The 12766-nt window shown below is 27.1% G+C and overlaps 2 protein-coding genes across 4 annotated transcripts in view; one reads left to right on the top strand and one right to left on the bottom strand.

The window, feature by feature from the left end:
* The window catches only part of LOC132936755 (trehalase-like), a 131234-nt gene extending 118804 nt beyond the window's left edge, over positions 1-12430 (bottom strand). Inside the window, exon 1 of one of the 3 annotated variants that reach the window (XM_061003515.1) lies at positions 12415-12430. The gene's annotated coding sequence lies outside the window, so the exon portion shown is untranslated. Of the gene's footprint in view, positions 1-8953; positions 9300-12414 lie in introns of those variants that run through there. The other 2 variants (XM_061003514.1, XM_061003520.1) reach the window with 2 other exon arrangements.
* Positions 59-820, top strand: LOC132952836 (general transcription factor II-I repeat domain-containing protein 2-like). Its single transcript, XM_061025299.1, has one exon. It carries the CDS (start codon positions 59-61, stop codon positions 818-820), a length of 762 nt encoding a protein of 253 aa, XP_060881282.1.
* Positions 12431-12766: the final 336 nt, after the last annotated feature.

The raw sequence follows: 12766 nt of genomic DNA, 5'->3' as shown, positions 1-12766 counted from the left end.
TTCGTTTAGTAACGAATTTCCTACTGGTTCTGATTTGAGAAAAAATAAATTAAGCACAATGAAATCAAAATTAAATAATCAAACCAATGTTATGGCGGTATTTTCCAAAGAAACCGATATAACTACTGAAGCGAGTTTTTGTATGGCGTTTAATATTGCTCGAGCAAAGCGCCCATACACAGATGGGGTATATTTAACAAAAAACATTATAGATGTTATTTCCATTTTAAAACCGGAAGATAAAAAATTACTAAATATGGTTGAAAATATTTCGAATAGTAGACATACTATGGAAAGACGTATTTCAATGATAAGTTCAGATATTTTCTCTAATTTACAAAATGAAATTGCTAATTGTTCTGATGAATCTACTGACATTCAGAATAAACCACAGTTAGCTATTTTTATACGTTATGTGACGATGAATATGGAAGTGAAAGAAAAATTATTAGATCTTATAGCTCTTAAAGAAACTACTAGAGGTTGTAATATTAAGGATGCTCTTGACGTAGTACTTCGTAAAGCAGAAGTACCTATTGCAAAAATTGTTAGCGTCTCAACTGATGGTGCACCCAGTATGACAGGTTGTAAAAATGGATTGATAGGTATTTTAAAAAGTGATACTGATTTTCCAGACTTTATTCCAATTTACTGCATTATTCATAGAGAACACCTAACGGCTAAATATTTTAAATATGAACATGTGATGAGTTTTGTTCTTAAAATTGTAAATTACATACGTTCAGGTTCAAAGATACATCGCCAATTTAAAAACTTTGTTGAAAGTTTAGAGGATGATATTCCAAATGATGTTCCGTAGTATTGTTTAGTTCGATGGTTATCGGTAAATAACGTTTTAATAAAATTTTTCGATTTATTAGAACCTATTAAAACATTTTTAAAAGAAAAAGATAAAAACTTTCCACAACTTTCAGACCCACAATGGTTAAGAGATATGTCATTTTGTACTGACGTTGTGCATCACTTAGCCACATTAAATATGTCTCTTCAAGGTAAAAATAAATTCATAAATAACCTAGTACAAGACATTTTCAGTTTCCAAAATAAGCTTAAACTTTTTCAAAGAGATTTAAGAATAAATAATTTAAACCATTTTCCGTACTTAAAAAAAAATGAGGATTATTTGGTTGGAATAGCAACAAAATTGAATTGTGAAGATTATGTACAAAAATTAGAGTGTTTATCAACTCACTTTGAAGATCGATTTAAAGACTTGAAATTACTTAAACCTTCGATTGCATTTTTTTTTTTTTATGAAGGACTGAAGCAGTTCAAATACAGTTGTCATTCTTTGTTGGAATTTTGGAAACATGTGCCTGTTATTAAATATCCAAAAGTTACTCTTTGCGCTCAAAAGTTAATATCGATTTTTGGAACAACATATTCTTGCAAGTCTTTATACTCAACCATGAAAATGATTAAATCTAAACATCGATCAACATTAACGGATGATCATTTAACTGAATTGTTAAGGACTGCGTTAACAACATTTAGTCCTAATTTTAAAAAGCTTGCAATCAAAATAAACTCGCAACAAATAAGAAAATAGTCTATAAAGAAAAATGATATCAAGAACACTTTATTTTTACAAATTTTTTTCTATTCACTGTAATTTAATAAAATATTATACTTTTTCAAATACATAAATTCATGTTTTCAAATTTTTTTTAAAAATGTTACGATAAGATGCGAGCCGCAAAAGTCTATGACACAAGCCGCGGTTTGGCCACCCCTGATGTATAGTCGGTGGAGCAACTTGGGCTCAAATATTGATATTACATGAAAAGTATTAAGTAACCTGTTGGAGCATTGCTCCCACATGCCCATATATATTCACTTAAAAATATAAAAAAAAATATTTATTTACTTAATTTTCATATTTCACAATAATAATATATACTGTAAAATTGTTTATAATTGTTCATTGTTTACTGTCCATATTTATCAAAAGAAATATAAAATAATTATAATCTTGAAATAAAAATTAAATAATTACATTTTTTCCAAAAAATATTAATAATTACAGTTGAATTTTAAATTAATATTTAAGAAAACAATTGAATAATTTATTTTTTTTTTGGGGGGGGGGGGCTAAGCCACCACCACTAGTGGCGCTTATATATAGTACTATATTGTACTTTAACTTTTACATTACTTGCACAATTACTTTTGAAATTGCGGCAATAGGCTTTATTAAAATGAGCAGCTGATTGTAGGTACCTATATATGTATATTTAAACAATATAATGCTAATATAAGTAAAATAAAATACAACTCAATTAAAAAGTACAATAATATGCACTAATCATAATGGTGTAGTTAAATTTTAGGAATAAAAAACGTACAATATAATACAATTACCTTTTGGCTTCATTCAGTTTAATCGATGCTATTTAGTATTTAGGTGCTAAACAATTTGCGTCAAATAATATTATATTCATACTCATTTTTCATAAATATTAGGTTAAAAACTGCAAAGTAGGTACCTACTTTCTTGATGTTTACCATGTTAATAATACAATTTTTATATCTAAGAAATTAAAAATTATACCGTTATTTTAGTAATTTTTCTTCCGTTAAATAAACCATTGCTACAGAAGTTTAAGCATAGGTGCCGTCCAAATTATAATAATTTGTTACTAAAAGTTATTGCAGGTTGTTTTTTTTTAAAACAACTAGTCTTGTTTTATTTTAACTTAGCCTTATATTATATGGCTATAAAGTTCAGCACAAATTATTACTGAAAATTCAAAAAATGTTTATTTTGTAAATACAAATTGTATTCCCATTATCCACAGCTCCAGTGATGAGATAGAACAAGTTCATTTTGTGTGAACTGCATATGAATTTGTTCAATTTTCAAGAAATTAACTTATTAAACTAAGTTTTTAAGAAAGAGAACATTTTTGGTACATACTTAGTGTATTGACAAGTTAACTTGCATAGATGTACAAAAAAATAATATATAAATAATGTATAATAATAATTGACTTTTCATAGTAAAAGTTCTTCATTTTTTGTATTAAAAATTTGATTTTTTTATACTTCTTGGTCTTTTTATAAAAGAATATTTTTTTAACATACATATGTTTTTGGACTGGGTATATTTTTTCTTATCAAACGGATTTTGCGTAATGTTTTGTATATCACCATAGAAACTAATAAAATGTAAAAAATACCTAATTCCCACAAGGTATAATGGTATTTATACAATTAATGGTTACTTATTAATACATATTTAGATTCATAAATTTTCTTTGAAAATAAATATTGAGCAGCGTGCTACTTTTGTCAATTTAAATATATACTGATTATATATCATGTGCAGACGCTTGCATTACACGTATAGTATAGTTTTATGTATGGTCCTTCCAATGTATAACAATTATATATATAATTTTTGTCATTATGAAACAACCAACAATAATACTGACATGGAACCACTTATTTTAAATCAAGATGAACAGTTGGTCGGTATTAAGAAAACAGTTTTAAATTACGTTACACATTTTATTTTAATACATGATTTGTACAGAAATCCAAATAAGTAACACACTTTGCAACTAAATTTTTTTAGGTGTGGCAAAAACAATAGCTTGTACCCACCCACCCCCATAAGATATTAGAAATAAGTCGTGGGGCAACCACCCATCCCCACCAATTTTTAATCTAAAAAATATTTTCATAAGTTTTAATATTTACTGCATTATGTTTACATTTTAGCATTATTTAATATTTTAACACATTATAATTAGGTTCATCTACAGAACCTGCCTTCTCAAAATTAAAACCAAGTTATTATCATCTTAAAATGATATTCACAGTCACTGATTTAGTTACCTATTTAAGCTTTTAGCTACATCATACACCATTCAGTAATAATTAGAACTATTACATTTTTTTCTTATACCCATGTAGTTATATGTATATTATTTGGTTAATGGTTAGCATAATATTTTTTTTAGTACCTACTGTACTATAATAATATATTAAGTAAAAGTATTAATAATTACTTTAATTTCAAAGCCAATATAATTTTCGCATGATACTTACATCATCCTATACATATAATAGTATAATATAGGTAAATAGATAATATTTTATTTATATTGCAGCTATTTAAGTAATTTATTTTACTAATAGTATAACAATGTGTTGAATTAAATTTTGCTTAAAACATTGCAATATAAAACTTCATTGTATGTTGGTATACAATATAATAATAAAAGTTATAAGTCACCATGAATAATGTTTTTGAATTAGATACAACAAAATAATAAATATTGTTATTTATTGTTATAACATTTATGATCGTCATCATTTTGAATGAAACAAAAATAATTTTTTACAACTTTTTGGTCTATGAGCAGGTTGTCTGTTAGTTTTCTTTAAATTGTGTTGTATTATTATTTACTATTATTTTAGAATTTCATAAATATAACATTTTCGCTTAGAATGTTTTTGTATGTTGAACTAACCTAGATATTTAACAGGTTTTTATTTTTATTTTGTACAATATTTTTACATTGTTTTTGTTGTTCTTTACAGAATGTGTTATCTATCTTCGAGAGTCGTTTCTTTTTACTGTCCAACAGAGTTATCAATCAAATAGTCTTATAAGTAATAAGACTTATTACTACCTATATAACTATATTAAATCATAACGTAAGTAATTACAGGTGTTGACTATTTGTATAACAACATACAAATGGATTACATATCTAATACATTAATTATTACAAATGAAAATAATAATATATGTTCTCTAATTATACCTAGGTTATTAACTAAACCCTATTTAAAATGTGATATTCATTATTACATTATATTATATATAAGTACTTACAACTAATGACATAAAACCCAGGTTGCAGTAAATTTCATGAAACCGCAAGAAAAAAAATTAATTTAATTGTGTAGCATGTTAGAAATATGTTTAATTAACTCAATATAGCAATGGCTTACAGCATACCTATAATAAAAGAATTGTTTGAGAATATTAAAACACTATAATATATTATATTCAGATGTTAACCTTTTCACTGCTACACTATTTATGCACTGCAACGTGTGTATGCTACATGAAACAAATTTTTTTTAAATTTAAATTTTGAGATCTATATGATCTAATTATTTAAGTTTAAAATAATGCGATCCAGGGTTTCCTAAAATTGTACGGTTAGCAGAAAATTATAATATTATAAAATACAGGAACGTAATAGTAAGTCTAGAGCAGTGAATGGATCAAGTTACTAATTTATATTTTTAAAAATCTTACTTTTCATAATATGTATGATATTAAAAAAAGTAATTCAAGTCTTTCCAAAAAGAATTTACAAATTATTGCAAATGAAGACAATAAATTACAATTCATTGTCTTACATAATAATTGCAATAACTATATAAAATAAATAAAACCAATCAATTAGGTATAAAAAAGTAATAAACAGAAAAACAGTATAACAGTTTTGATATTTTTTTGAAATGTAAAATTGTATTTCTTTTGTTATAAATTTTTGCGCATGACATGCAATTGCATCCCAGTATTCTTTTCCTGACTGCCACTTTTTATGTACAACTAAACGATAAATTCACGGTGCCTTACTTTATCATTTAGGTACCCGTTTAATAAAAAACGGTCAAGTTAGACATTTGTCTCTACTAATATTAAATTAAAAGCTATTAACTATAATTACATAAACTCAATAGCGTATAAACTACTAGAAAAATAGAATTTTATTACATATATTTTTGAAATATTTTAAGTAACTCTTTTATTTTATTGTTAACCATAATCTTTATATCTTTGGAGTTGAGGAATAATTTTATAGCTATACTATCTTTAATGGATTCATTTTATTTATATCGGTCAGGATTTAATGATTTACATTTATTAAATTAAATCTGTGCAATTTATCTAGACAACAATAGTTTTAATAATGAAATATATTAAAATAATGTGATAAAGTATGTTTATAATAATATATTATTGGGATAAATTTTGTACTTTGAGTAATTTTAAATTAACTTCATTAACTATGCGATTATCATGGAACTAAACTCTTAGTGTTCCCAAACCTATTCAACATTATAACACACAACTAAAAATGTAAGACTTGGAATGCTTAGCAATTGGCATAAATAAGCACAGATTATATTAAATTGCATACTGAATCACTAAAATCTTGAGTACATACATTTTATCATAAATTCAGTAGGTGTATATTTTTATTATTATCAAAACCTAAAGAAAATAAATAGTACAATAATATAGATGTATTTATACAATTTATATTTAATAAATTCCAAGAATATATTTCAATTATGTAGATAACATATATTAGATGTGGGTGTACAGACAACTAATAGAAAGATACAAATATAATATTAAAGTTAATAAAGTTTTTGAATAAAAGTATTAAAATAGTTTCCTTAAGTTGAATACTATTATACATTCAGTAATTCAGAAATATTCAATAAGTTATTCTCAATATAAATATTCAGTAATTCTTAATAGGTTCTAAGTACATATTTAAAATTGATTTTGAGTAGAATATTTTAAAATGTAATACCTACTTAAAATGCATAAAATAATTATACCGCAAAATGGGGTAACTCCGGACTTACCTACAAGGTTAATTTGGACAAAAGATTTTTTCATTTTTATTGGATCTTTCTGATAAGGGAATTGATAAATTCAGAACATAGTTACAAAATATTAAAGGTAAATATTTCAAACGAAAAAACTACATTGGTTCACATTATCTGCCTCCAATTTATATTATCAAGGTAAACAATTTATATTCAAAAAACTTCAAACATTTTTATGATTCAAAACTGATAATAGTCACAAAACATTGTGTGTCAATGTTATTGAAGCATGGTTTTTTTCAATGAATTTGTAATTTTGTACACCATAAATGAGTATCAATACGTACAAGTTATTTAAAAAAAATCTAGGTAATAACTAATAGCATTGATAAGTTTAAAAAAGTGGTGTTTGTGGACTTAGGACACCATCATTTAGTACATAATAATAAATACAAATTGTATTTAGTTCTTTTGTTACATAATATTAATTAGTATTTCTTAACTTTTTTAAATTATTTATTTCAAATCTTTTTTTAAAAAAATTGGGATCAATAAACCTACTTTTATTTAATTAGAATTTGTAAATGTCTCTTATTAAAATATGTTTAACAAAGTTTAACAAAAAATTGTATTTTCAACATCAACAGTTTTTTGAAAAAGTGAAATATAATCCGCCGATAACTGCTATAATAATAAAATTGTTTTCCTAAAATTGTATATGGGCTTTTATATTTTACCTAACCCCATTTTGCAGGTAACTCTGGACAATCTATAACTTTATATAAAAGCTCAAATATGACCAATATAATTTCAAGGAGTTCATAGTTATCCTCTAACAGAACATTCTTAAGATAATTTTAGATTCATTATTTTCAGAAATATTCGAGAAAAAATAATAGTTTAATTCTGTACCTACTTACATCCTACATCTATACATTATGCTTATTCTAAAATATATATGCTAAAAAAACTTAATAATAATAAGGTAATATTTAGATAATAATGTTTATATATTTAGAACTTATTAATTTTAATATTAGAAACTGAACTTAAATGTGTTAAAAAAAAATTCAAAATACCTATACAACTGGGTACTCAGAAATAAATGATAAAATAATTAATTTTGTTTCTATTTTTTAAAGTGAGTACCTTACCTATACTTTTTTTCAATGTTTTTTTTCTATGCTATGACAATTTTTTAATTTTAATAATAACAGATAGTTACTAAACGTTGTATAAAACTGATAACTTACAAAATATTAACAATAAAATGTATGGGTTTAATCATTTATCAATACTTAACCTAAGTTTAAATGTCTATAAAAATGTTAATCAATCACTTAGAATAAAAAGCACATAATTCACAATGTAAACAAAAATTAATACAAATAATAAATATTGTTAAGTTCTCAAACTAAATGTTTTTTTATGCTTTAAATAGGTAAATAAGCTTTATTAAAATATTATAATATGAACTATTTTTGTTTAAAGAATAGTTAGAAATTTAGCACCAAATTTATACTTGAAATAGATGACATACCCTACAAATGATCCCTTTAAGCATGATCTACTTATTAATTATTGTAGGTAGTTAAGTATTGTAAGTAATATTATTTAGTTATATAAAGCTTGGATCTTAATGCACTTGTTCAGAAAGAGCATTAATATTCAAAAAAAGATTTGGTACTAATTAAAAATATATATTTTGATGAAAACTTAAATATAATTCAAAACATTGATGTTTTGACCAGTGGAAAGCGGATGTGGAATATGTAATAGTGTTTATTAACAAATTCAATCTAAACTAACACGGAATACTACTGGTTTTGAAAATTGTCCCTAAACCCTATCAAAGAACATTACCGTGTCAACAATATCAATGATAAAATACCACAAACAAACCTGACTGCTTAACACAAAATGGTAAACACGCATAAAAATAATATTTTCTGTCTACGGTTACAGACTAGCAGGACAACATATTATACATGGCGTATTTTTGGTGAATTTTCAATGTCATCGAATTAATAGACTGGTCTTAATCATAATACGTATGATGTGATTATGGCTAGACTTGTGTAATATTACTATTGTAGATACTGGGAAGGTCATCGATGACGTTTGATAGCAAATCTTTATTCTCTCCAAACAGACAGAGTTCAGCTCGAAACAACTACATGAAGTGGCATAATGATAGTCACCGATAGGTCGCATACTTCCCGGTAAGACAAAACCAAAAAAACAAACAAAACAAACAAAAACAAAAACAAAACCAAGAAAACATCTACTTCCCACAAAGACGTGACGAGGCCCCGTTCTGGGTCCAGTCGGGCATAGGTACCTGAATTTCGGCATTTTCATGTCCACGCCGACCACGCCAGCGTCGGAATCGGCAGCAGTTCAGTAGGAACGGTCCCGGAACGGCACCGCGACGGCGGAGGTCGACGAGAAGAGGGCGGCGGGAAAATTACAATACCTACGCCACGACGGGGCGCGTCGAAGACCGTACGCGGTGCGCGCGCGAATAGCGTATAATAACGCGTATTCGAAGCGGCGCGACGGTGGCGGCGGCGTGCAAAGGTTTGGCCCGCGGGTAAGGACGCTGTCACGCGAGCGCGCAGAGTGTCTGTGCGTGCGACGTGCACGCCGCCCCGACCCATTTGATGGGTTTGCGGGCGGGCGGGGGATGCGGAAAAGTTGCAAGAAAATTGCCAACGGCGGGTCCAGGACGACGTCCAGCGACGACGGGCGGTAAGTCGCGGTTCGGCGGCACATGCCCGCGAACGTGATAACAGAGCGGCGCGTGATAACTGCACGTGATAACTGCACGTGATAACCGCGATCGAAACCACCACGGCCGTCGGGGCGTGAATTGTGGATGCGGCTGGTGCTCAGTTTAACAAAATATTATTTTATTAAAATAAATAAACACGGTAGTATTATACGTAAGTTACCAAATTAGTATGTTTAGTTAGGGGCATATTTGTACCGCCTATAATAATTAAATTAATTATATTATACGTATCGTATTACTGTGTAATATTATTATCGAATATGAAATAGGTTGAATTCATTTTTGCAATAATTTTTTGGTAAAAGTATGAAAGACCTTGTATTAAATTTTCTAGCCTTAGGTATACAAATTTAATATTTTATAAATTTTTAACTACGAATTAACTGTGTTTATGTCAAAATTTGAACTTTAAATGCTTATAAAAATAATCGTGCCTTTGTATCGTTAATATTTTCTAAAAGCTATAATAGAAACTTTTGAGGAACCTGTATTATAATTTTAAGCTTTTTGACCGAACGAATAATTTTTAGCAAAAAAACTAAAATTAATCAAACACAATCCAAGCGAAGACGGTCTAACTAAAGTTACCAAACAATTTTAACAAATTTTCATTTATTTATTTTTGTTTTTCCCGATTTTATTGAGAATTTTCAATTTTAACATCCCAAAAGTACCTACTAGGTCCAATTTCCTTCCAAAAACCTCCAACAAAGTTTATGAGCTTAGCATATTTTCTACTAGAAAAGTTGAGAAGTTGAAGTTGTATAAACATTTTTCAATACCTACCTCACCTAAACGTCGAAAATGACTGGACAAAATAAAAATAAAAATGTAATTAATTTACAAGCCCCCCCCCCCCATTGAAAAATCCTGCGTACGCCTTTGTCTGTAACTAAAAATGTGGATGGTTTGGTAATCGAACATATTAGTGTAGGTACCATGAATATATAAATCACGGAAAAAAGACCACGGAAAAAAAACCAAAAGAAAAAAAAACCATGAAAATAAAAACCAAATTTTTATATTTTGCTATATTATGTCATATTTCATTAGACATAAGTTTTAATTTTCTAATTAAAAATGTTGATCAATAATCCAACTGCCCAAGTGTTATATTATATTATACTATTGTCAGTGGCGTATATAGGGGGTGGGCCTAGTGGGCTAGTTTAGGTCACCTATTTTTTCACCAAATGTATGGAACGTACACGACTCAACTTTAAATGATGAAGAACGTACAAATAATTCGACGGAATGATGGAATCATAGGTTTAGTAAATTAGTAGGACAAACACATCCAAATTTGGAGTACTATAGCTAAAATAAGATTAGAAGTGGCAGCTGATGAAACAAAGCTAGGTAGCCCAAGCTCAACTAAGAGTACCACAACAGAGACGACAAAAAACGACAAAAAAATACAAATCCAATTAAAAAAATTATGTGAAGATTATGATAATGGTATACATGATATTGAAAACTTTTGAACTGCCATCTCTTATGCAATAATATATCGATAACTTATGATTTTTTTATTATTATTTTTACTTTATTTGACTGTTCACATTTTTATCGGTTATTTTTATTATTTTTACTTAATTTAACTGAACAAATTATCAATCTTTATTATTTTTTTTATTTATTATTATTATAACTGTAGACTATAGTAATTAATGTTTGTATTGACAATTTTTTAAAACGTGAAATTTATTTTAAATTATTATTCTTATTATTGTATTGTGACAAATTTTTAAAAATTATAAAATGTTCAATTTTCATAGCTAAGGATTGAAAATTTAAAACAACGATATATAAAATATAAACAATATATAAATACACAGTTATTTTTTACAGACATTTTAAGTTCAAATTTAGAAGAAACAATACTTACATTACCTATATTATTATTATTATTATTATTATTGTAGTGATCGTTGTTTGAATTAAAAAATTAAAACTCATGTCTAATGAAATATGACATAATATAGCAAAATGTAAAAATTTGGTTTTTATTTTCACGGGTTTTTTTTTTTGGTTTTTTTTTGTCTACCAGGTACCATAGACCAGGTAGGTACTGTCAGTTGTCACCGAAAATTAATTGATTGTATCTATATAGTAGCCTGTATACTTACTTATACGATGTGTTACGTACCTACCGATTTAATCGCAACTGACGCCAATTGCTAGATTTTGTAAAAATTATAGTTGAATTACAATTTTAAAGAGATTTTAATTTTAATTTTTTTTTATGTACCTACTATGTTAGATTTTTAGAACTTAAAATTAGTAATTAGAAGTTATTAGAGTTATTAGAATAAGTAGGAAATAAATTATTACGTTTATCGTTGTAATATTTTTGCTCATTGTTAATCATTTTTTCTGTCTATAATCTACATATTATTATCACGTATCATTATTTTATCGACTTTTAAAAAAGGAAAAAAATATTTGGGGAGAGTTTAAAACCCCAACTATGTATCAAAATCATAATTGAACTATGTACAAATATGTTTAAAAATTAACTTTATTTAAAATCAAACAGATCAACCCGGTGCCTACTACGACACTTCCTCAACCCCAAATACTGAAATACGCCATGTTAGTGCGTAATACTATACAACTATAGAGTAGCTATACATTTTATCGTGAGAAAAATTGAGAATATATGATTGTATTGAACGTTTCATAGGTACTACGTGGGTCTTACTCGTCTTAGGTGGTATACCTACTAAGGTCAAAATTGAACCACCTATTTTAATCAAACTCGATGCCACTGCCTACATACCTACTAGGTACATCAGTTAAATATTAAAATAAGACCTAACGGCATTAACAGTGGACACCAAAAAATTAAATAAACGTTAAACGATTGGTTTTTTTTAATACTAGTATATTGACAATATAATTTATTTAATCATATAACATCGACGATTTAACTATATTACCGATGTCCCGACAAAAGCTTACCCATATTATATATATTAAGTATGGTAATAAATTACTATAGTTACCTATTTGGAGAACATTTGCAGCAGAACAGCAGATTTTGTTGTAAACGTCATCGTCATTGGTACAAAAGTAGGTACCTATTTTTGGTATAATATTGTACTTATTACGTATACGGGCATACGGTACCTATAATACACTGTTATTAAAATTGTCAATTGATAACGTATTAACGTATATGGTATATCGGTATATTTGAAAGTAAAAATGAAGGTATAATAGGTATATTTTATTCGCGTACGTGTTTTTAAAAAGTTCACAAATGCTAAGAAACCGAAACAATTGTTATTTCAGAATGCGTACCTATTATTATTATTTGGTTTGATGTTTCGAAAAAATATTTTGTTAATTATAATG

This window comes from Metopolophium dirhodum, chromosome 1 (genome assembly GCF_019925205.1).
Source record: "Metopolophium dirhodum isolate CAU chromosome 1, ASM1992520v1, whole genome shotgun sequence".
Taxonomy (NCBI): domain Eukaryota; kingdom Metazoa; phylum Arthropoda; class Insecta; order Hemiptera; family Aphididae; genus Metopolophium; species Metopolophium dirhodum.
This window is presented reverse-complemented; position numbering and strand designations above follow the sequence as displayed.